Source organism: Telmatherina bonti (assembly GCF_933228915.1).
Source record: "Telmatherina bonti genome assembly, chromosome: 6".
Lineage (NCBI taxonomy): Eukaryota > Metazoa > Chordata > Actinopteri > Atheriniformes > Telmatherinidae > Telmatherina > Telmatherina bonti.
In genome coordinates, this window is record NC_136624.1 from 20,785,400 (window position 1) to 20,809,833 (window position 24,434).

Consider the following 24,434-nt stretch of genomic DNA (forward strand, 5'->3'; position numbering starts at 1 on the left):
GACATTTGCAAATTCTGTCTATTTAAACAAACTAAGTTCAATTAGACACATTCAAACAGATCTTTAAAAAATTTAAGGTTACAATCAATATATCTGATTATATGATTAAAATATATTTTGATACATCAGGGTTGATCTTTTTTACATTTTTGGTTCGACAGAAACTGATACCAATATGTTAAAACTGCACCACCCTCATTTTTCTCATTTATAAAATCTAATTTCACATTTATTTAAAAAAAAAAAAAAAAAAAATACAGCTTTTCCATGTTCAGTCAGGAAAAATGTGTGTAACATAAGAAAAAAAATTTTCTCACTGATTTCTGGAAAAAAAGCAATTTTGTCCTAAGTCGGGCAGTTCTTGCTCCTTAAACAAATTGACAAACAGCCACTTCTAAAGACTGTGTACCACTGCCACAAAACCATAAAGTGAAATTCTTGTCTTGTCTGCATTAGATGGTCATGGCAAAGAAACAGTCTGAACAAAGAACAAAAATCAGTCCATGATTGTGCAAGGATGTGATTCCGCAGTAACAATAAAATGCTACTTTAGACAGATTTGGGCAAGGTAAATGATATGTGACCAAGACTTCCCAAGGTCACCTGCAATAAGATTTCAGCCAGCATCACATTCTGTTGCTACACTTAATGTTGTTTTTCTCTTGTTTTGTTTTTGTTTGTTTGATTTCAAACTTAAAAGTGTTAAAAGAAGAATGTGAATTTTGCCCAAAGTCATCATGTCCTGTTAAAATAATATGGTTGTTTTATATTAAAACTCATTTTGAATGAAATGGGTGGTGCATTTTTAAGTCCCCCTGAATATATTTGCAATTATGCTTTCTGTTGGTTAATTTCTATAACAATAATAATCATTTTCAAAAGTGTCCTTATAGTGGTCCCACAATCAAAATACAGTAGATGGATCACAAAGTGAAACAAATCTTAAAATGAGAGACTAAGACAAATGTTAAAAGATTATTCTCTGAGGAAGGTCAGCACCAAAGTTGGGTGACTGTGATAACGGTTACAATAATGGAAAAGGCTGGCTGCAAAGCAACTGTTCCACCACGTAACATACAGTGCTCCCTGTTCTGACCAATGCAGGCTGCATAGGCCATTACATGGGGGATGTAGTTCTGCTCATTGACTCCATGTAGCAGGTGAGCCAGGGGACCCTTTGCAAACACAGCCACATCTTCTCCTCCGTGTGTCTCTGAATTCAGAGGTACTGCTGCCTGGGCCTGGTAGTTTTTGTCCTCTGAAAGAAGATGGAAAAGAAGAGAGATTATTGTCCTTGTACTATATGGAAGATCCTCTTTAAGTCAAAAAGAAATATACTTACGGTAGTTAGTAGTTGAAACGTTCTCCCTTGCACCATTTACAAGTTTGTAACCCGGTCCATTTCCATATAGAATAGAGGTGAAAGGCTTCTGATCAACATCACTCAGCATTGGGGCCAGACCTGTGGATAAGCATGGGTTGTTGAGATTACAGCAGAACCACAATAAAAGCTACACAACCAGCAATCCAAGCCATTCACCACGACAGGTATAAGTCATGTGGTATGTACCACATCGTTGACATTGCATTACCAAATATCGGATTTCCTCTGGATGTGTAGCCTCCGAAGGTGAACACGTGAGAATGATCCGCAGTAATCACGGTCAGTGTATCATGGATGCTGGTCAAGAGATCGGCACGGCCAATAGCCCGGTCCATTTCCACAGTTTCATACAGAGCCTGCTTGGCCTTGCCCTCATGGTGTCCATGGTCAATACGTCCTCCTGGCAGAGGGAAATTTATATCCAATTAGTGTTTTACATACAAAGAAGTCTATGTAACATTTAATTTGCACACTGAAAAAGTGCCAAAACAGTTTAAACCCTGCTTTATTTCACACCTGTACTAACCTGTGTAATCATTGTGTAAAGTGAGCGTGAAAAATATTTCTCAAATATTTCTGCAATGCTGTAATCACAAAGGCTTGGGGTGCAGGTGTTTCAGTAACTGTTCAATGCTAGAGGACAACTTATTTTTGGCTGCTGGAGTTGCTGGAGTTATATGAGCTGACTGAACAATAAAAGCATTCATGATTATCAGCACCAAATGACCTGTTCCTGTTACATCTAATGACTGTTAATCTAATTACACTAGATTAACACTAGATTTTCACAAAGTTCTTTGTTGTTGGTTCAGAGAATATCGATTTTTTTTTTTTTTTTTGTAATTGCAGAGCATGCTTTAGAATTATTTACTGTACGCATAAGACTCCATAGCTGATACATGTCTTTTTTTTTAGTGCCTAAAACATTATATCTGATATCTCTTCTGTTGCTGAGTCTTGAATAACTTTGTCTTTGTACGCTATCTTATCTTTTAGGACTATTTAATGTTAATCTTACAGAATATAATGCATTTCTTAAAAATGATTTTTTTCTTGAAGAGACAGAAATTGACTTAAGGGTAATTACAAAATAAATCATGTCTTATTTATCCAAAGTTGCATGAGATTAATAAATCTGTTTTCTAACATTTTAAACAATGTCAGTATTTTTTTTTTTTTTTTTTTATTTGAGCCTTAAAACAACTTGTTTCCATGAGAACACAGTATATTGGTCTGGTTGTCAGTGTACAACTGTAAGTCCTCTGATTAAAAGCCAGTCTTAGAAATTGCAGACCACCCTGCTCTTTCTGCCTACTATCAGCCACATTCCTACTGGGTTGTGCTGAAGTGTGGGCAGTTTTATTTGGGTTAAGTTTTAAGGTCTTTGGGCTTTTGTTCAGATTTTCCTGGCTTACTCTTTACTTGCTTTTGAAAATGTCTTGTTCTGGTTTAGTTATTCTAGTTATCTCTTTGATATCATACATAATGTTTTGCCATTTTTCATTCTGTTTCAGTGTTACTTGAATATTCTGTTTTCCATTATTTCTGTTTTAGGTTTTGCTTTAAGATCTATTTTTTTGTGTTTCAATGTTGTGCAGCTTTCTTTCTATGTCAAATCCTAATTATTATTAACAGAAACAAAAACTTTAACACTAGAACCGCCAAACGGGTCATTTTTACCTCCTTGGCTCTTCAAACACTTATATCTCTTAAAATAAAATCCCTATTTCTCCAAATTCATCACTTTTCCTGAAATGGGTCCAGTGAACTTATAGTGAATTTTGGTGAGTGTGCGATCACAACAAAAAGAAACCTGAGCATAAATATCTAGAACCACCAACATGGTCATTTCTACCGCTTAATGAAATGCATTGTTTTCATCAGTCAGATGTTTTTCACGCCACGCCCATTTGCGCCACTCCCGGTTGCTTCATAACACACGTGAGTTTGACAGCTGTCAAAGATTGAGTAAGAGGGTTTTTGATCGCTGAATTTGAGAAAATACAAGAGATATATGAATGCCAAAGAAGCTTGGTTATTATTTCAAGAACTGTGTGACGGAGAACTAGCTCTGGATGACGGTGGAGGAATAAGTAGCTGGAGAAAGTGATGATCCGTCTCTTTTACCTGATAACGAGTCATCTAGAGAGTAAGAGGAGCTGATCACACATCGCCACATCACACGTCGTGTTTGTATGCGAGTGAATGAAAAATAAGTTGAAGAGCAGGGTTTATTTATATTACTGCAAAATTAATTAAAATATTGAAATATGTTATTTTGTTTTTTATTATATGTTTTTTACTGTTTAGCTAGTTTTTTTGAAGTCTCAATTTATAACTATTAACATAATAAATGGAATCAAACAACTTCAAAGCATCTTTGCATTTTTTTGTGGTGTTGCAGCAGGGGGTGGTAAAAATGACCCTTCTCGGCGGTTCTAAGAGTATTGGAATGTTGGCGGTTCTAGTGTTAAGAACTATTTTAGTTTTTTAACTTATATAAAGTTCTGCAAACACCCTAAGCACATTTTTCTTTATTTGAGTCCTCTGTGCACTAACTTTGACATACAGTTTCTCTTTTGCTGAAACAGGGATTAAATGGTCAAGTATTGATGTTATGCTTACACAGAGTAACCTTAAAACAGTGTTTCTCAGTCCAGGTCCTCAGGACCCCCTCCCCAGTAGGTGACTCTACTTAAACACACCTCAATTAAATAAATGGCTCATTAACAGGCTGCAAGTTTAATAATATGATTCAGGTGTTTTGGATGAGGAAGATGTCAAAAACATCCAGACGTCATTCCTGGCCTCTCCACCCCAACCAGTTGAGGCAGATGGCTGCCCTCCCGGAGCCGGGTTCTGCCAGAGGTTTTCTTCCTGTTAAAAGGGAGTTTTTTCCTTCCCACTGCATGATCAGGATGGGGGATTGGATCAAAGCCATAATTCGATGCAAACAGTTGGTTTCTATTATAGGTTATGTATGAATTGGCTTGAAATGATGTGTATGTAAAGTGCCCTGTGACAACATTGTTGTGAAGTGGCGCTATACAAATAAAGCTGAATTTAATTGAATCTAGAGTAGTGGGTCTTGAGGACCAGGATTGAGAAACACTGCCTTGAAATAAACAGAGTAATAACAGACTGAGAAGCTGAAATAAGCAACTGAGAATGTTAGATTAGCTCTGCAGTCCCCACCTTGTGCGTACTGGTGTATAGTTTACATAAGTGCCATCTTTTGGGGTTTAGCACCTGATATTTCCATAATAATGCAATCACAAGGAAAGGGTTAATCACTTCAATGAGTTCATATACTTAAAAAAATACTCTAGCAAACGATTAACACGAGGTTCCCATAAAGTGCTTGCAAGATTGTCTTTGAAGTTGTGCCTGAAAAAAAAAAAAACATGCATTTTTTTCTCCATTGTAAATGCAACAAACCCACCCTCTACAAGCAGATAAAATCCATTGGGGTTCCTCTTCAGGATCTTAATAGCTACATCCACCATCTCTGTCAGCGAAGGATCAGTGTCGGAGTTCCTCTCCAAGTCATAAGACAGATCCATAGGTTCAAAGATGCCTGGAATAACAGCAGCAATGTAAGGAAGAACAGCATATCACACAGAAATTAAGCCTACAGCAAACGCAGAGACTAATGCCTCCTCATTTACACTTCAATAACAGTTTTATAATGACACTCAGCATACCCAGTAAGTAATCCACATTGTTTGGGTTCAGGGATAGAAGCTGCTTCTTGTTCCATACATAATGACCATTCTGCAGGGGAAAAAGAGAAACACTGAAAACCCTTTGAATTTCAAAACAAGAAAACTTAATGGTCGATAAAACAGCAGAGAAGGAGAGGAATAATGTACCTTATCCTTCATTCTGTCTGTCCATTCTTTCACCAGGTTTCTTCCATCTTTCCGTGTGCCACTGTATTTTGCTGTATCGGGGTATTCTTCATCTGACGTGTTTCTGGGGAACATATATTTCCTTCCTCCACCCATAACCACCTGAAAAGTCCAATAGAAAGAAAGTAAATTACACTCTTAACCACACAAACTAAAAATCACACAGCAAATCCCCATCAGCTCAAGTGAAATTTATTTGTATAGCCCTTTAAACCAACCAAACCAAACCAAAGTGCGGAACAAAGTGCTGTACATAATTAGACAAAGAAGCACAGGAACATAAAAAAGTAAATGGGGAAATAAATATTAAAACAACTGTTTATTGTTTTAAAACAAACTATGTTAACAGAATAAATTAATTAAAAGCAAATAAAACCAATGAAGAAAAAAAACATAGCACATTAAAACAGAAACAGTGTCTTGCTGGGTTGAAAATCAAAGAATAAAAATGGCTTTTAAGATGAGTTACAAAAAGTCTGAGTCACAATCAGGAAGAAACCAACAAGTTATTGTTTGGTTTCTTCTGTGACTCTAAAAATCTGAATGCTCTGGCTAAAGATTAGAGCAGCCATTCATTAAGAGTTTCTGAAGTTCAGACTTCGCCAAAACCAGATGTTGAGGTTTAATTTTAGGTTAGACCTCATCAAAAAACTTACATGTCCCAAACTCACAACTATCTTGGCTACAGAGCCGAAATTACAGAGACTGCCAAAAGACGACAAGCAAGAAAACAAAATCCCAGCTGGAATTTGGACTCACGTCAATGTTGGGAATGTTTTCGAAAAGCTGTAGGGCAATGTCCTTGCACCCAGCCTGCAGGGCTTCAGCTGGCATTTCGTTGTCAGAGTACCAGTCTCTATCCACGCTGTGGGCATAAGCAGCGCTTGGAGTTGCATGGTTGACACGCGTAGTAGTCACTATTCCCACAGACTTTCCTGCAATGAACACACACAAAAGCAGCTTCATCACAGCACAAATAGGGATTCCTTCATTACAACCGCTTTACAATGATTTTATTTTCAACGTCTCCTTGCTGGAGTGAGGATGTATGCAGTTTTAGTTTGCTAATGCATACTGCATCATCGTTAACAGTTTCGGCTGAAACTTGAATGTATTATTACATGGAACATCATGCATCAGTGAAACATATAAAAATGATGTTCTTCACAGAAAAACTACTAATAATTACCTCTGCCGAGGAGGTGGCTGAGATTGTGTTTTTGCCAGCGTTTATCTGTCTGCTTTTTAGCAACTTTACAGTAAAACTACCAGATGGATTTTTTTCTATCTGAAAAAGGGTCTTGCTCTAATTTAGATTCCATAACATTTTGAGAGTGATCCAGATAACCATCTGGATCCAAGAATTCTCTTTGAAGGATGTTTCATCATTGCAAGATAGTGGCATTTTCAGTATATATGCATATAATGTCACAACAAATAGTCTGCATGCTTTGCCAAAAAATATAGGAGAAGTTCAGGTTTTTACAGTGCAACACACTTCACTATCAATGGATCAAGGAATCTAATAGTGTATACATGCAGAATGAATGTAGGACTATAACATAAGTGGGAAATCATAATATGGGTGGAAATGAGCTGCTTCCAGGAGGTCTTCAGTCTCTGAGTGCTTCTTTAGTTGTTTATGCTTTATGCAAAATACCCAATGCTGACTTCAAAGTTTCCTCAGGAATGACAGGATTTTGTGTTATTGGTGACCCCTGAAGCAACACAACAATGTACCCCACCCCGAACATACAAACAAACAAGCACAACCTGACTTTCATCTTTTAGTATTTAAAATATTGCTGAATTCCATAACCTTTCCTCCTAATAGAGGCTGCAGAACTGAGGAAGATGCTGTGCCTTAATGTGTTAAACCAGCTGATTAGCATGTATTTCTTCCTTAAAGGTACACATATAAACAAATGGTGAGCTGAGTCTGTCAAGTCTCTACTTATACTGCATACTTTCAGCACGAGACTATCAGCATATAGAGCATGTTGTTGTGCTTTTCCTTTACGAGATATGAAATGATATGGGACCATGTGAGTCTGTTGCTAATATTGAAAGTGCATATATTTAACATTCTCCACAGTGTCCTCTTCTTCACTGTTGATGTGGAATGGGCCGCACGCTTGTACTTATGCACATTGGAAAACATATGTAGGATTGGTCACTGCAAGTCACAAAGTCTGTTTAAAGATTTTGAATTTTCAAGAAACTTATTTAATTATTTAAACTACTCTTAAAATTATAAAATAATTAAGAAAGAAAATATACACTAAATGTGCACACATTTAATCACTTTTATGTCAACTTGTGCTTCTATACAGATGAAAACTGAGCAGTTTCGTAACACTCATTATTCCTTTTCTGCATTTTAAATGAAATATTTTTTCAAGATCAACGTACTTTCAGCCACTTTCCCTGAGCTGAAGTTAGGAGCAGATATCTAATTCTGACTTACATGTTTAGAGTTTATTCAGATTCTGTGGCTAGTTGTGTCTTACGCTTTGTAAACAAACTGACATTAACTTGAAAAATTTTTATCTTTATTGCTTCTAAACCCAAGTTAAAACCCTTTTATTACCTTGTAAATATGCAGAAAGTGACTCAAAAAAAATTGCTTTCAAATTAAGGACTTCAGATCCATTGTGGTGTGGAATGGTGATGCCAGGGAATAATTAAAGCAATTTAGTCTAAACGGGCAGTCCTGGCCTCTCTGAGGTAAAGAAACATCTTTTAGTTAAGCTTTTACTTACAAATTGCTCTGAGTGGAATTTTAGTTCAAAGGTTGAACGTCTGAAAGTGAGAATGAGCCGACTAAAAACATGTCAACAGAGCTTCATTTTTCAAACTACTTCAAAGCTAATGCTTTGAGCCATCCAGTCACTGCAGCGAGCGTTCCACCTTCACATTAACATAACATTATCTGCAGGCATAATTTAGTATCTTCAGACTTTAAATGCATGAAATTTTATCATCTGGACAGAAAAACCTGACAGTGTAATTTCAAGCTTGTTGTAATTCTCCTCACCTGCATCTTTAGCCCATCTGAGGATGGAGGTGACCTCATTGCCCTCTGTGGTGTTACACTGGGAGCGAACAGCAGCTGCACTCACGCCCACTGTGCCCTCATTGGCCTTAACCCCGCAGAGGTAAGCCGTGGCTGTGCCAGCACTGTCAGGCACCTGTGCGTCAGTGTTGTATGTCTGCAAGAACACAAACCACTGACAGGTCATTTACATCTTTTATTTATTCTGATGGCTTTGCAAATAACAAAGACGCAATTATCTTTTATTACCAACAAATAACATGATAACAGCACTTAGCATTACTACAACTTTAGATTCCTGACTTTCTTTTTGTCTGGCTCTCAGCCTTTAAAACTGTTCATAAATATAAAAAGTTCACACAAAAATATTGTAAATTTGTGTTATTCTGTTGCTTCCCCACCAATGGAGGCAACAGCTGATTGTACTATTGACTCTTGTTTGGTGTCATCTATAGGTTGGATGAGTCAAGCAACAACACACATTGATAATATAAAATTTAATCATTTGACAAGCAGGCCTCAGTAGCATGTGGAAGAACTATACCAAGCTACAACAGCCTGGCAGCTTCTTCTCATGCTAGTCACCACTTGGTCTCACACTGCTTTGGGATAGGATCCCATTCTTCAATCAGCATTTGCCAGCTGTTCATGCCAGTGTGATTGTGTTGGTCACTCTGGCCAACAGCACCCCCATGCTGATCCTACAAGTGTTCAATGGGGTTGAGGTCAGGACATCAGGCAAGCCTTTCAATCCTCCCAGATTCTCAAGGTTGTCTCTGATAAACCCTGCTTTGTGGAAGGCAAGCTGTTAACCTGTTCCTGCAGCAATTAGTGTCGCAATTTCTGCATCATCTCCACACTTCTACTTTTAATGATCCAGCTGACCACTGTAGCAGGGTTCACGCTCAGCTAATCAGGCAGCAATCAGGCACCTGAATATTAGTGTCAGGTGGTGCCAGGAGCTCAAAGTAAGTCTCAGTGAAAAGAGTAAGCTGTTTGACATTGGCAGAGAAGATGTGGCAAGTTTTTCATGGCCGTAGCCCACATCTATCAACAGGTGTTGACAGACAATCTAATAAATAGTTATTTTAATATTTGCTAAAAAAAAAAAAAAAAAAAAAAGGCTTGAGCTTCTAAAATACATTTTATTCCAATAATATAATCAATAAACGTCAGCTGGGAAATGTTTTAGCCTAAAGTTAGCTAATAAAGACATACTTTGGTTTACTCTAATCAAGTATTTGACCAGAAGCTCAACTGGTAAATGTACAGCCAGTTTAAATGGTCCAACATTTTTCTTTTTTTAATCAAATCTGTGATCAAATACATGACTGGTTTAAAGCGACACAATCAACCCCCTTTTAAATTGTCACATTTTCGGCCAGGAAACCATTAACAGCCTTGTTAAAAAATAATGCATGATATTGTATGATAGTTAGACCTTGGCCAAAGACACAAAAGGGAACTTGTCCATCTCCAGCTGTGTCTCTTCTCCACTCTGTCCATTCAGTTGACCCTTTAGTATTCGAGCAGCCGTCACAGTGGAGACGCCCATACCTAAACACCAACAACAGGCTTTCAGATTGATTTTTTCTCAGCAGGAACAGACATAACCAGCAGATACAGTATCAAACACGAAACCTTTCATTATCTCTTTCACATGAGATCTTTTTACAGGAATTTTAGGACAGGGTAATTATTGTCAAGCAAAATGTTTTCTTAGGGGTGTGTTGCAACAAAAACAGATAATGAAAGGAATTGAACTTCCCATGACTGTGTGTTTGTGTGTGTGTGTGTGTGTGTGTGTTTGAGGGGGGGTATCTAGATTTAATACATGAAAAACACGATATCGCATTTCATTGTGTAAATCTTCAATGAACTAAACCTTAATGAATGTAGTCTTTCATGACTTATTGGTGTTCAGTTTTCCATACTAAATTCTTTAAAAATATATGTTTATACTATTTAATTTTTTTTTTTTTTTTTTTTTTTTTTTTTTTGTCTTGTCCAGCATTTAAGCAAGCAGACTGATGTTCTGGATGCTGTGTTCTGCTGAGCAAATTTATTTTGCCAAGGGGAACTTTTGTAGATGTAATGATCCCCTTGTATTTCTTGATTCTTATTTTATTTTTCAATTTGTTTTGGATAATAGCTTGTATTACAGAGTTTATGCTGCTGGACCCGACCGGAAAGGACAGGAAAGGGGCAGAAAGAGAACAGAAAAGAGAACATAAAAAAACAAAAAAAAAAACAAAAGAAAGAGATCAATGCATACATGTATATGCACATACATACCCACCTACATATATATGTATATACACTCGCACATACATTATATTTATACATATATACATACATACATACATATACACATACATACACATGCATACACACACATGTACACATACATGCATACATAAAGATAGATATACATACATACATATACACATACATACACACACATATATATATATATATATATATATATATATATATATATATATATATATATATATATATATATATATATATATATATATATACATATATACACATACACATACACACACATACACATACACTCACACATATGCATACATATATACATATCCATACACATACATACATACACATACACATAAGTACACACACATACCCACCCACACACATAAATATATACACCCACACAAGCCAACTCTAGATTCGTGGAGAACAAAACCGTTGACAATCATGAGGACCAGAAACTAGCAAGTTAAGTCAAAAAGACAGAAAGAGAGCTACCTGCTGTTAGTGAATAAACTTGCTGGATGACTCAGTGACTGTGACACATGCAGAACATTCATGCAGAACATTCAGAGTGGAACGTGTTTAGAGAAGAGTGATCATGCCAATGTGACCCCGCCCGCCTACAGCTAGAGGAAGGCCAGGAGAACCCAGAGACCCGGGTAACCGACAGTCACCCCCAGGTACAGATCCCAACCCCCCCACTCCAGAGCCAGCCATGCATCTGCCCAGGAGGTGGCGAAGGAGGTGCCCAACCAGAGTCCCCCGCAGTCAGGGGGAACAGGCCCCAGCAGGCCCAGGCCGGCAAGGGCCGATCCCGCCGGGCACCGGCCACCTAGGGCAGACAGAGCGCAGGCCCCAGGGCCCCCAAGAGCCCGTGAGCAGCCCCCCGCCCCCGCAGGCAGAGGGCACAGCCCACACCGACGGAGGACCAGGATCCCCAGACCGCCACCCAGCGGCAGCCAGGTCGCACCCCAGCGCACCAGCCGCGCCCCCGGGTACAGGACACCACCCCCCCACCACCAAACCACACACACATATACATGCATACCCCCCCCCCCCCCCCCCCCCAACACGCACTCCCCTCACACATATACATGCATACCCCCCCCCCCCCAAACACGCACTCCCCTCTCAACCCCCATCCACACAACCCTCTGCAATCCATGCACATCATCCATCACATATACAACCCCACCCCACCTCTACTCACTCACCCATACCAAGTCACACGAACCCCAATCGCCCCCGCCCCCACACACGCTCACCCCCCCCCACACACGCTCACACCCCGCCACCCCATCCCTCTACTTCTACCCAACCACACATGCCCCACCAAACACCCCTCCACCACCCATAGCCCCCCTCCAAACTTCACCCTCACTCACACATCCCATTCCGCATATACACCCCCCCTACACACACACACACACACACACACACACACACACCCTCACTCCTCCAACACAGGCACACCCCAATACAACCCACGCGCCAACATACCCCTCCACACACACATCTACTCATCCTCACACATCCCTATCCCCTACCCACCTATATCCCCAACCCTAATCCCCCCCCAGCCATCCCACCATCCATCTGTAACCCCATACACCCACTCCCACACATCCTCACCTCACCCCTCCATCATGTCCCATGTGAGATACCTCAGAGGGGGCAGAGGACAAGATGGCCCCGATCAGGGCCCTCATAATTACCGCCCACCACTCCCAGCGTCCCCCCCACCACCCCACAGATGCAGCCGACCCAGCACCCCCCCCAGGGCCGGCGACAACCCTCCTACAGCCAGGCCAGCCCAGACTTAGGCCTAATGGACGGCACTCTTCCCCCACCCGTACCCCCCCCCAGTAAAGCCCCGAGAGCAGGGGCATGAGAAGACCCTATCGTCCCTGCCTCCCCCCCGCTTATGACTGATTGTGAAGTATGTATTAGTTGCAATTAAAACTGAGGGAAGTGCCACGCGGTGTTGGGAGAGGGACCACCTAAGCAGCCCCGCCCACCATACACCGCATGCTCTTCCCCCTAATCATGTGAGTCGTCAGTGTTTTGGTGTTTGGTGTCTAAGTGTAATTAAAACTGGGAGGTGAGCCGAGGCTGGGTGCAGCGATCAAAACCATCTTGATGGCCTTTCTCACCACCCAGCGCCACGTGCACACCTCCCAATACCCTGCCTGTGTGTGATGGGGAGCGGGGAGGAAGAGGGGTTGAGGGATTTAAGTCTGGAGGAAAGTGAGCTTTCCTCCAGAAGGTGAGCCGCCCGCAGCACTGGGCATGCCCCCTACTCCCAGGGCCCCCCAAGGACCAGGACAAGCCGGGGACAGCCATCCCCGTAACCAGAGCCTTCGGCGACTCTAACCAGAGAGTCATCACCGACCCAAGAGGGGACCAACTCACCACATGCAGAAGGGGGGCACGAGGACAAAGAGGAGGCGGGGCGGCAGAAGGGGAATCCCAGACCGATTGTCCACCGCCCCCTCACTCACAGAGGACACCCCCACCTGGGGACATGAAGTCCCCCCTTGTCCACACATCGGCACTTCACACTGTCTCAGCACACACCTACAGCCACACACACACACACACTTCCGGACACATTCAGGTCCACCCAGCCACCCGTTCAGCCCACCCTTAAAACCATCCTCCTGACCCCCACGTCACATCCAAATCTCCCCCACTCCCATCCATCATATCTACACTTATCCACCAACCTACCACACACATGCACCACCCACTCCCCCATACATACACCCCTGCCCCCCCCCCCCCCCCACACACACACAGACAGCACGCCCCCCCCTCCCCCCTCCTCCCCCCCCACACACACACCCGTATACATGCACCACCGCCACTCCCCACATACACGCATCACCCCACTCCCCTACACACACGGCACTACCCCCCCCCACAGACACCACGACACCCCCCCCACACACGCATCATCACACTTCCCCACCCACACACATCCACATACCTATGTACCGCCACCAGTCCTCAACGCACACCCCCTACACACATCCCTCCATACACACTCACATCCCATCCACACTATCAAACACCCCCCACTCAACAAGTCCCAGGGTCGCAACCAGGCACCAGAGCACGTACCTGCCCGCCGCCGCAGCGGCAGGTCCAGGTCAGCCCAGCCCCCCCCCCCCCCGGCACAAGCCGACCCCCCACCCCCAAGAGACAGGGGACAACCCCGGGCACCGGAGCCCAGGACCCCGCCCAGCCCACCCCACGGCGGCACAGGCGCCCGTTACGGAGTCACGCCCGCCAACCCATCCCCCGCCAGCGACCTCGCCCCGCCGCTGCGCGGCAACTCCAGCCGCTGGCCCATCCAGGTCCACAGTAGGGCTAGAAACCTAGCCACTCCAGCAATGGAGCAGTCAAAATCCCCCCCCCAGGAGCCCACCACAGACCCACAGCCCCCAGAGAACCCCAACCGGCCACCAACCCCGAGCGCAATAAGGTTACATTCTCCCCCCATACTAAGTGATGGAGCTGATCACAGGGGACCAGAGGGAATAAAGTTCAGCTGACTGATCTCTTGAGGAGGCAGACATCATCTCGACACTGATGTGATCTAATAAGAGATTTCTGAACTGCTGGATACACAGACTTTGTTTGCTTTTCCAGTTTAGAAGGATAGTTTTCTTTGCGATACATAAACTGGTGAGGATTAAGTTTGCAGAATTAAATTCTATGTTAATTTCACCCAAGTAACCCAGTAGGCCCAGTTTGGGGTTTGTAGGGATGTTACATTTGAAGCAATTTGACAGATCTTTACATACCTGAAACCAGAATTCCTGGACAGGTGGGCAAGACCACAAAGCATGGTAGTAGCTGTCAGTCGTGTTGCCAGTGCAGTGTGGACAGATGTTTGATTGTGACAGACCCATCCTGAACATCCTGTGTCCTGTATAATGAGTTCTATGCAGAATTTTAAATTGTATTAGTTGCATGTTTGAATTCTTAGTCATTGTAAATGTATTTGAACAGATTTGTGACCATTCATTTTGGTCAAAGTTACTGGATAAGTCTGCTTCCCATTTAGAAGTTGGGAGACATATGGAATCGTCTAGCTTTGATAGTAATCTATATATTTTGGATAACAGTTTCGGGGCATTGAGATTTAAGAATTCTGCAGCCCTGATAGGTAGCTGCAAGTTTAATTGATCAGGGGTGTATTTCTTACCTATAATAGATTTAAGTTGGTGGTATTCTAAGAATTTTGTGCTGCTGATTTCATATCGTGAAGTAATTGTATCAAAAGGGAGAAAGTTCCCATTTTTCTATTAAATGTTCTAACTGTTTTATTCCTTTATTCTTCCACTGAGGGAAGTTTATCATTTTCCGGTTTTGCTGGATGTCGGGATTGTTCCAAATAGGTGTAAGTTTGCATGGAATAAGCAAGGATTTGGTTAGTTTAAGAAATTCCCACCAGGCCATTAGTGAGGAGCTGATATTAATGCTTTTAAAGCATTTTTGGCGTTTGACAGCTGTGCTGATAAATGGCAGGTCTGAAATTGCCATATCCTCACACATAGCTTCTTCTATATTAAGCCATGGTTCATCTAGATAGCTAGGTTTAAGCCATTTAGAGATGTATTGTAGTCTATTGCTTATAAAGTAATTTTGGAAATTAGGCAAGTCTAAGCCACCGCTATCTTTAGTCTTCTGGAGTGTTTTTAGACTAATCCGTGGTGGTTTGTCTTTCCAGAGAAATCTAGTAACATTAGAGTCCAGCGATTTAAACCAGGTGGAGGGAGGTTTAATGGGGATCATTGAAAACAGATAATTGATTTTAGGTAGAATCATCATTTTTATAGTTGCAACTCTTCCCATTAGTGATATGGGTAAAGATTTCCACCGTGTGAGATCGTCCTCAATTGTTTTTAGTAGAGGGACATAATTTAGCTTTATAAGGTCTGACAGTCTGGGTGAGATGTTTATTCCCAAGTATCTAATATCTCCTGACTGTAAAGCAGTGTCAGGAGTATTATGGAAGGAACAGTTGATGGGTAGAACGGTGGTTTTAGACCAATTAATGGAATATTCAGAAATTGATGAGAATTTATTGATGAGTGCGATTGTCTGACAGATGGATGATTGTGAATTTTGAAGGAAAAGTAATACATCATCAGCATAAAGACTGGTCTTATGCTCCATATTTCTACAGTTAATGCCTTTAATGTCTTTGTTTTGTCTAATGCTAGCTGCTAAGGGTTCAATAAAGATTGCAAAAAGTGAGGGGGAGAGTGGACAGCCTTGTCTGGTGCCTCTCTGCAATCTGAAGCTGTGAGAAGTTTGATCATTTGTCCTGACGCATGCATTTGGATTGCTATACAGTATCTTTATCCAGTCGATAAACGATGAGCCAAACCCGAATTTTCTTAATGTTGCAAATAAGAATTTCCAGTTCACCCTGTCAAATGCTTTTTCAGCATCTAGAGAGATTATTGTAGTTTCCAGGTTATGTATGGTGGCATAATCAATTAGATTTATTAGTCTGCGCGTATTAGTGGTGGAATGTCGTCCCTTGATAAATCCTGTTTGATCAGGATGTATGATAAGTGGAGTTATTTTTTCTAGTCTTGTAGCAAGCACTTTACTGATTATTTTAAGATCTACGTTCATTAGTGATATTGGACGATAACTAGATGGGAGTTTGGGGTCTTTTCCTGGTTTTAGTATTACTGTAATACTAGCCAAATTCATGTTTTGAGATATTCGACCTTTTTCCTTAATTTCTGAAGCCATTTTATAAAAAGTGGGTGCTAGTATAGACCAAAATTCTTTATAATATTCAACTGGAAAACCGTCTGGTCCTGGAGCTTTATTGCTGGGCATGTGTTTTAAAGCTTCATGTAGTTCCCCTACTGAAATGGGTGCGTCCAAAACCATTTCCTGATCCTGTTGTAACTTTGGAAGATTGAGGTAGCTGAGAAATTCCTCAATGCTGTTGTCTGATGGATCTGTTTCTGAGGAATATAATGTTTTATAGAAATCCCTAAATGTGTCATTTATTCCATCAAGATCATGGAGGATATTTCCTCTTGAATCTTTAACAGAGGAGATGGTTGTTTTCTCCTTGTTTGCTTTTAATTGATTTGCGAGAAATCTTCCAGATTTGTTGCTATGTTCAAAATTCTCTAAGCGAAGTCTTTGTAGCAAAAACTGGGTTTTTTGGTTAATTATTTCATTCAGCTCTAGTTTAGCCTTTCTTATGTGATTCAGCACTTGCTCTTCTGGAGAAGCCTTGTAGGCATCTTCTAGTGATTTTATTTTAAGCTCTAGTTCAGATATTTTTGAACTCTCCTTCTTTTTCTTATGTGATGAAAATGAAATTATTTTCCCTCTCATTACTGCTTTTCCTGCCTCCCAAAGAACACAAGCTGATGTTCCTGGTATGTCATTGTTTTCTATATACAAAGACCACTCCCGTTTGAAGTAACTGATAAAATCAGGATCTTTAAGTAATGATGTATTAAGTCTCCATTTGCTATAAGATGGTTTAGTTTTCTTATTCATTAGGGTAAATGATACTGGTGCGTGATCACTGATAGTGATGGAATGGATTTTAGTTTCTGAGATACTGTTCATCATAGAGCTGTTAGTGAGGAAGTAGTCTATTCTGGAGTATGAGTGGTGGACAGATGAAAAGTAAGTGTACTCTCTAGCAGTGAGGTGTTGTGAGCGCCAGACATCACAAAGACCAAAATCCTCCATATATTGTTTAACAACTCTTGCTGACTGCCAGACCCTATGTTTCCCTGCTCCGCCCCCCTTGTCCATCCCAGAGTTTAAGGTCATGTTGAGGTCGCCCCCAATGATAAGTGTATTATCAAGGTGATCATATAGTAAGGAGAAGAAGGAATGAATCAAGGAGGGGTCATCAGTGTTTGGGCCATAAATATTTGCAATGCATAACTTCATGTTTAGGATAGATAATGTCATTATTATGAATCTTCCACCTGGGTCTAAAATTATATTATTAGCAGTAAAATGAATTTTCCTGTTTATCAGAATGGCTACTCCTCTTTGTCTTGAGTTGAAGCAGGCCGAGTACACGTGAGGGAACTGTACTGTAGAGAGTACGTTAGCTGTTGTTTTTAATAAATGAGTCTCCTGTAGCAGGACAATGTCTGCCTGTAGATCATTCAATCTGCTAAACACCTTCAACCTCTTCTCCCTGGAACCAGCTCCCCGTATATTCCACGTAACAAACCTCAGGGTGGTCATGCTCAAGCTACTGAAGTGTTTCTATAAAAGTATGTGTGTGTTTGTGTGTGTGCAAGCCCACATTAATGCATGCATGCTGCGTGTAGATTGTGTGCGTATATAAATTCATCTGTGTGTACAATGTTCCTATATGTCTGTCCACATGCTTAGAGTGTGTGTGAGAGTTGGGGGTGAGTGTTGATGTGATTAAACGTGCTCTGTGTTGTAGGTGTGTTATGTGCATGACATTTAGTGTCTGTGTCATGTGGATGTACGTGCGTACCCTACCTATTATTGTTGGTATGGCATAATAGAATGAAAGAGCAGTTAGAAAGGAAAGGAGTGAGAAAAGCAAACAACTACAACTACACATAAAAAGAAATAGCACAAACAAAAGAGCAAAAACAAAAGCCCTAAAGGGGGGGGGAGGCCAAAAAACAAAAACAGAACTAAACGAAAGCAACAACAACAGCAAATTTACAAAGACTGGCAGTAAATGTACAGTTCTGAATTACCATAATTAATGTGCTTATAGCAGATTAACATGTAAATTTAACAATAATTAGCTGTATGAGTGATAGATATTACCTGAGGTTAGTAGAGCCAGGGGGTGGTATTTTTTTATACTATTTAAAACACAACATTGTATCACTGCAGCAAATCTTGCTCCACAGCATGGAAAACTGATCATTCTCGCTCCAGAAGGTAAAGGTATGTAGAGGCTCTGCATTGATTACAACAGTGTGGAAGACTTCTGATGTGTTTGCTGGTTTTACTAAATCTGAGGACACGGATCATTGTTTATGTGAGTTTTCATTTATCAGACTCCTGTAATTTTACTCAAATAAAGTAGTTTTTTTTTTTTTTTCTATATTTGTAAATACCAACTTCCTTCTGAATTATTAACAGTTTCCCAGGTATTCTGTAACTGTGCTAACATGACCCTGAATGCGGTGTTGTGCCTGCAGTGCAGAGACACAGTAGAGGCCCAAAGGAGGATAAAAGTTTTTGTGCAACTAGTGAGTTCCCACAAACAGAAGGCCAGTGATTCGATCGCACCATGGCAGCTTTGTTTGCACTTATTCAATCACTTCACATCTGAAAACATTTGAAAAAAAATGTAATTAACCTTCTGCTGCATCACTGCATTTTTATGACATCATCTCAGCTGAAATAAAACAAGCTTATCAGTGATTTCAGCTATCAAAGTGGCCAACACTGGATTTTGTTCATGAATTCAAAGAAAACCATTTTATGAATCAGAATGAAAAAGTAATGATGCCACGTCTTACCATCTCCAAGGAAGAGGATGAGATTCTTTGCTTTGTTTTTATTGAGATTTTGCATGTTCAAAGCATTTCTCAGGGTCCGCTGAGCCCATGTGTTCCAAAACTTGGGGTCTTTCTCTTGTTCTGAGTAATACAATTATCAGGCTTGGTTAGACATGGATAGTTACAGAGATCAATCATTGAAATTTGGTCTGTAAAAAATTTTCAAAAATAGGGGACAGGGTCTTTGATAACCATTCCAGTGAAGTAAAACAATGAAACTGAATACTCTACAGCTGAAATCACCCTATTTAATCCCCTTATACCCCAAGCTACATTTAAAACTTGAATAGCATCCTCTACATTCTGTCAGTGACAATTTTGCATGTTTAAAATGCCAAATTGAGCAGCAAACAATACTTTGGGAAACTCATATGTACAGTTCTTGGATGTTAATAATGAAAAAAAGACACTTCTTCAATACTTGCTTTTGGAGGGGAAGGGGCTGCACTTACCAGGAAACTTTGCCCTTCCTAAGCTCTCCAAAATTAGACAGAAGGAAACGGTGAGCAGGGCTAACACCTTCATGTTGTTCATGTTGTCGTCAGCGTGTGGCTGATGCGTAAGTCTAGACAGCCGTAAGATGTTACTTTGAAAAGCTGTGGAAGTCTGGCTCCAGCTGTGTCACCAACTACAAGAGAATATGAACACACACTAGTAATTAAGTATGTGTCATCTACTCATACACTGACTCTGACACACAAGTTTAATACTATTTACTCTTTGGAGATTTGACCGAACACACACTTGTGTCAGACAAATAACTGTTCAAAATGTCAAACAGGAAGTTTTTATCATATTTCAGAATATTGGAAAACACATCATCTTGATTTTTAATGCCTAGTTTAACAATGAACCTCATTGTTTGCGTTTACCCAACCTCTAAAATTCAGTCTTACATATCTCATACGTTCATCAAAATGGGATATAAACTGATCTTCAACTAAATATTCTTGCATTACTTAACAGGTAAATGATCATGTTCACTATAATTGGATTTTACATTCAGTTATTTTTGCCTCATGTCTATGGAGATTGGGGTTTTACTTTTCTTTTTTTTAATGTATTTCATACATGTCTTCCAAATTAAAAAAAAGGTAAAATAATGGAGCAGGGAAAAGCAGACAACACATTAAAACAATTCTCAGGGGTTTTTTTTATGTCGTCAATGCTGCATCAATCTAGTTCCGTCTTTTTGTTGGTTTCATTACATAAGTGCATGATCTCGGAAAAATACTAACATTGGCATCATAGCGCAGCACAAGAGTTTGTGAAGATAAGCTTGAAGCCTTCCTGAAAATGTTAATAGTCGCAGTGACCCGTATGGGCCTTGACCAGTCAGGCTGTCGCCTATAATTATCCACACCCTCCTCCTTCCTCTCGCTTATAGCCAAGGTCATTTTAATGGGATTGAGTTCTAGAGCACCGGCAGGTTTAAGAGCCATAACAAAGCCGATTAACACCAAATGATGGACTGTACATGCCCACTCCTGGACAAAAGACTCAAAATACAATGCTTTCGTGACAAAATCTTACCTGCATAGATCTGACAAAAGGCTTTTGATTGTTTTCATGATCCTGGAACACACTGTATGCAACCATCTATGCAAGCAAACCTTTTAATCACCGCTATGAGTAAATCAGTTTGAACGTCATCCATTCGTGTTTCCCATCAAGACCTAGCCTCTTAGCAATCTATTGGTACCTTTTTCTCACTGGACCCAATAAAACTCCAAACAGTTTGATGAGACAACCTCATTCGCTTCCAAATAAATCTATCCAAAACTTGAAACTGGGCCAAGCCACATCTGGTTTAATAAGAAACAGGAAGGTCTCAACTAAACAGGATCTATAAAAAAATAAAAATAAAAAAAATTCCAGCACCAACCAGGCGTATGTTGATAGTCATAATTGCGAGGCAAAATACTGATTCACACAACACTGAATTGGACTAAGTAGTATTAAAAATGAATGAATACTGATGCAAGGCTGTTACTTTTACCATTCCTCAGGTGTAGCATGAATGTGGTGATTGCACACTGGCCTCAAAAGCGGCCAGGTCCACCCAAAGATATCGACCCAGCCAGTCTGCAGGTGAAATAACAGAGAAGGGCCAGAACGGCCACAAACAGAATACCAGACAGTACGGTGGTCAGTAGCGTTTGAAATCCCTCTTCAGACATGGTGCCTTCAAGTATTCATTTGCTCCAGTGAGTCCAAATTGGTGTCAAATTGAATAAAGGTTTCCAGTGCCAACCAGCTTCACTTCACTCAGTTCTTCTCTGAGCTGCTGTTGAACCCTGAGGCAGGCTACACAGGTTCTTAAATCCATTAGGTAGCTGCTCTAATGAATAGATTAAGCTTCTTCTTTTTCTTTTTTTTTTTTTTATCATGCTGAAGCGTGGACAGTTGGCAAAAGAAGGCTTACTTTTAATACATTCATTCACAAGAGAAAAATGAGACGATGAGAGTTTCTGATATCCCTTGTCAAGGCTTCTGTTTTGGATCACTGTGATCAGAGTGAACTATATACCCACAGTATTTTAAAAAGGCAACTTTTTTTGGTTTTCACCCCCAGGCTGCTTCATCCAGTTTCTTGCATGCACACAGAATAACTAACATCTAACATCTCTACTCAGTTTAGCACATAAAAAATGCAGGCTTGTTTTTCGTTTAAATGCTCCTGAATGTTTCCCATAAACTATATTCATCAAAATTGCTTTCTGCCACCGTGTTATACCTAATCCTGTGTAAAACAAATTAATTGAACTGATTGTCATACCGATATGATCAAACTCAGATGCAAACATCTTAATAAAAGCGTTGCAAAAGCTCATTTAACATTCATTTCTAAATCACACTGAGTGTAGAGTGTGTCGAAAAGAAATGTACATAAAAATAAGAGAAAACGACATCAATTCACACTCCGACAGCGTGGTCTTCCCAAAACCAACCTGTTATCTGAGAGCAAACATAGATAAAGTTAATCCCACTTTTACTTACTTAGATGGCTTTTCGTGATGGAAATCTACATCCAGATAAGCTCGCAGTCCATTCAGTTCTTTGCCTTGAAATGTGTCGTTGTCGCTGCTTTCACCGTCGGCCCCTTTTTTGCTTTTTAAGGCCACACTTATGTGAGTCCGGCTACTGGGTCTGAGAATAGCGGTCTGTATCCCATTAAAGAGGAACAACCTCCCCTCCTCCTCTTACAAATAATTATGCGCTGCTGCTGCGGGAGATGGACCGAGAGCTCCCCCTGCCGGAGGATACACGCATTGCTTCATGAGTGAAGCACTGTTATTGTGAAAATGAAGCATTCAGCTCTCATAAGGACGAGTTTCTGCGTTTAATCTACAAGAGTTCAACCAAAATCAACATGACTTTGTCTGCCTGTATTATGATGAGTTAGGAAGAAAGGGGGAGTTAGGAAGACTCTAAGGGCCCCATGACTTGATAGGGGCACAAAAAGATTTACTAACTATATAAGAAAATCATTAAACCTTCATTGAAAATAATAAATACCTTTTTCAAAGGTTGTAATAAAATATAGCAGTAATGTAAACTGATAAACTAGTTATATAAAAATAACATATATAGATGTATGCACTGTGATTTAACACTTGATAGGGCACTCAAAGAAATACCTTCAAATTAGAAATTTTAACCTAAAATTGTCCTTCTGGTATGACCTCCATTCTGTTGTTACATTAACAAAACACAAAAACAAAAAAAAAAGTTTCATGCTGAATATGAAAGGAAGCAAAGTGATCAAAAATAGTCACTTGCCCCATAAAGGGTTAAACACAGCCCTAGATCTTTATTATTCCCATGAAAAGCTGTTTTTCTTTATCAGCTTGAAACAATTGAAGCAAAAATAAAAATGTAAAATTTGCGATCAAGTGGTCCGGTCTATGCCATTGTCTTTCATCGGGCCCAAAATACCTGGAGGTGCCCCTGTCTCTTACAGTAAGAGTTATGATACAGTATTACTGTTCAGTGAGCAGCAATAAACACGTGTAGGCTTGCATTAATATCATGAGTGGGCTACGTATGTTGTAGAGAGTATTAGAGTATTGGACTGCTCGTGATTTTATCCGTCAATATCTGAAATTGAAAAAAGAAAAGAGCAGCCTATATTACATACTCTGATGATCCAGTAATTGCTATGACTTCCAGTAGCATTAATCTCTGTAGGCCCTGAGATGGACTGGCAACCTGTCCAGGACCCAGACTCCAGGTGTTCCTTGTCTGATGTCTGGTTGTTGTTGGGATAGGCTCGCGCTCCCCGCAAGCCAGCATTGGAATAAACAAGTATTGAAACAGATAAATGGGTGGGAGATCTTTATAGTATCTGGTAGTCTCCTTTGTGTGTCGCTGTAAGACTTGCTTTCGTTAAATCACAATTCTGTCACATCTACAAATGAGATGCAACACATTTACGATTTGTTTGTTTGTCCCCCATGAACTGATGATGAACATTGAAATTCAAAAAAGTCATGGCCAACTTAGGTAATTAACCCTGTCAACGATCATTTGGGCAACTTTTTCAGTATCCATTGTGGAAATAACCAACTTGTGTTTTAATTCCAGCTGAATTGATTTTTATATGAGGAAAGCCTGTTGACCCATTTCGATTGCTTTTACACTCAACTTATTGCATGTTGTCTCAGAGCAAAAAAAATCAACATTTAAAGAAGCAGAGTCTGAAAAGAGCTCATCTGGAGCTTTCAATAACCCTAAAGCAGCATCTAATTTTATTTATTTGTATTTTTCCCCCTCAAAAGAGAGGACAGAGAGAAAGTTTTACATTAGCCATGTTAACAGTCGGGAACTGTTGAAGGAAAATTAGTGTGTTAACTCTTGAAAATACAACAAGCCTAAGCAGATCGAAGTGACGCTCTTCTGCGTCACAGCACGTCGCGACGCTATGCAGCCCAGTTGGAATGCCTATTCGCTAGATCATTTCCGGGCTAGCGGTGCACGCGGAGCAAAGTTGTGGTTGGGGAGGGAATTATCTTGACAGTGAAGCGCAACATCTTTGGTTGTTTAGACTGAAGCTCTCTCACTGTCCCTTCGGTCAGAAAGCGCACCGAAGTCACCGTACTGGCTTCGGACCGTGTGACAGCAGGGTAAGATTATGTCTTGTTACTATTAACAAAGCATTTATGTCTTTTAATTAACAATTTATAGAGAATTACAGCACATTACATGCGCTCAGTTCTTTGCAGGGC

The 24,434-nt window shown here is 40.5% G+C and overlaps 1 protein-coding gene across 1 annotated transcript; it reads right to left on the minus strand.

The window, feature by feature from the left end:
• On the minus strand, positions 1-22,337 carry alpl (alkaline phosphatase, biomineralization associated). Its single transcript, XM_079242747.1, has 12 exons — positions 22,207-22,337; positions 19,659-19,834; positions 19,168-19,287; positions 9,792-9,907; positions 8,333-8,507; positions 6,055-6,230; positions 5,257-5,397; positions 5,089-5,158; positions 4,827-4,961; positions 1,593-1,784; positions 1,343-1,462; positions 1-1,258 (listed from the first exon to the last, which is right to left on the minus strand). The coding sequence occupies exons 2-12, from the start codon at positions 19,738-19,740 to the stop codon at positions 993-995; spliced, it is 1,593 nt and encodes a 530-aa protein (XP_079098873.1). The 5' UTR covers positions 19,741-19,834; positions 22,207-22,337; the 3' UTR covers positions 1-992.
• Between the last annotated feature and the right edge of the window lie 2,097 nt (positions 22,338-24,434).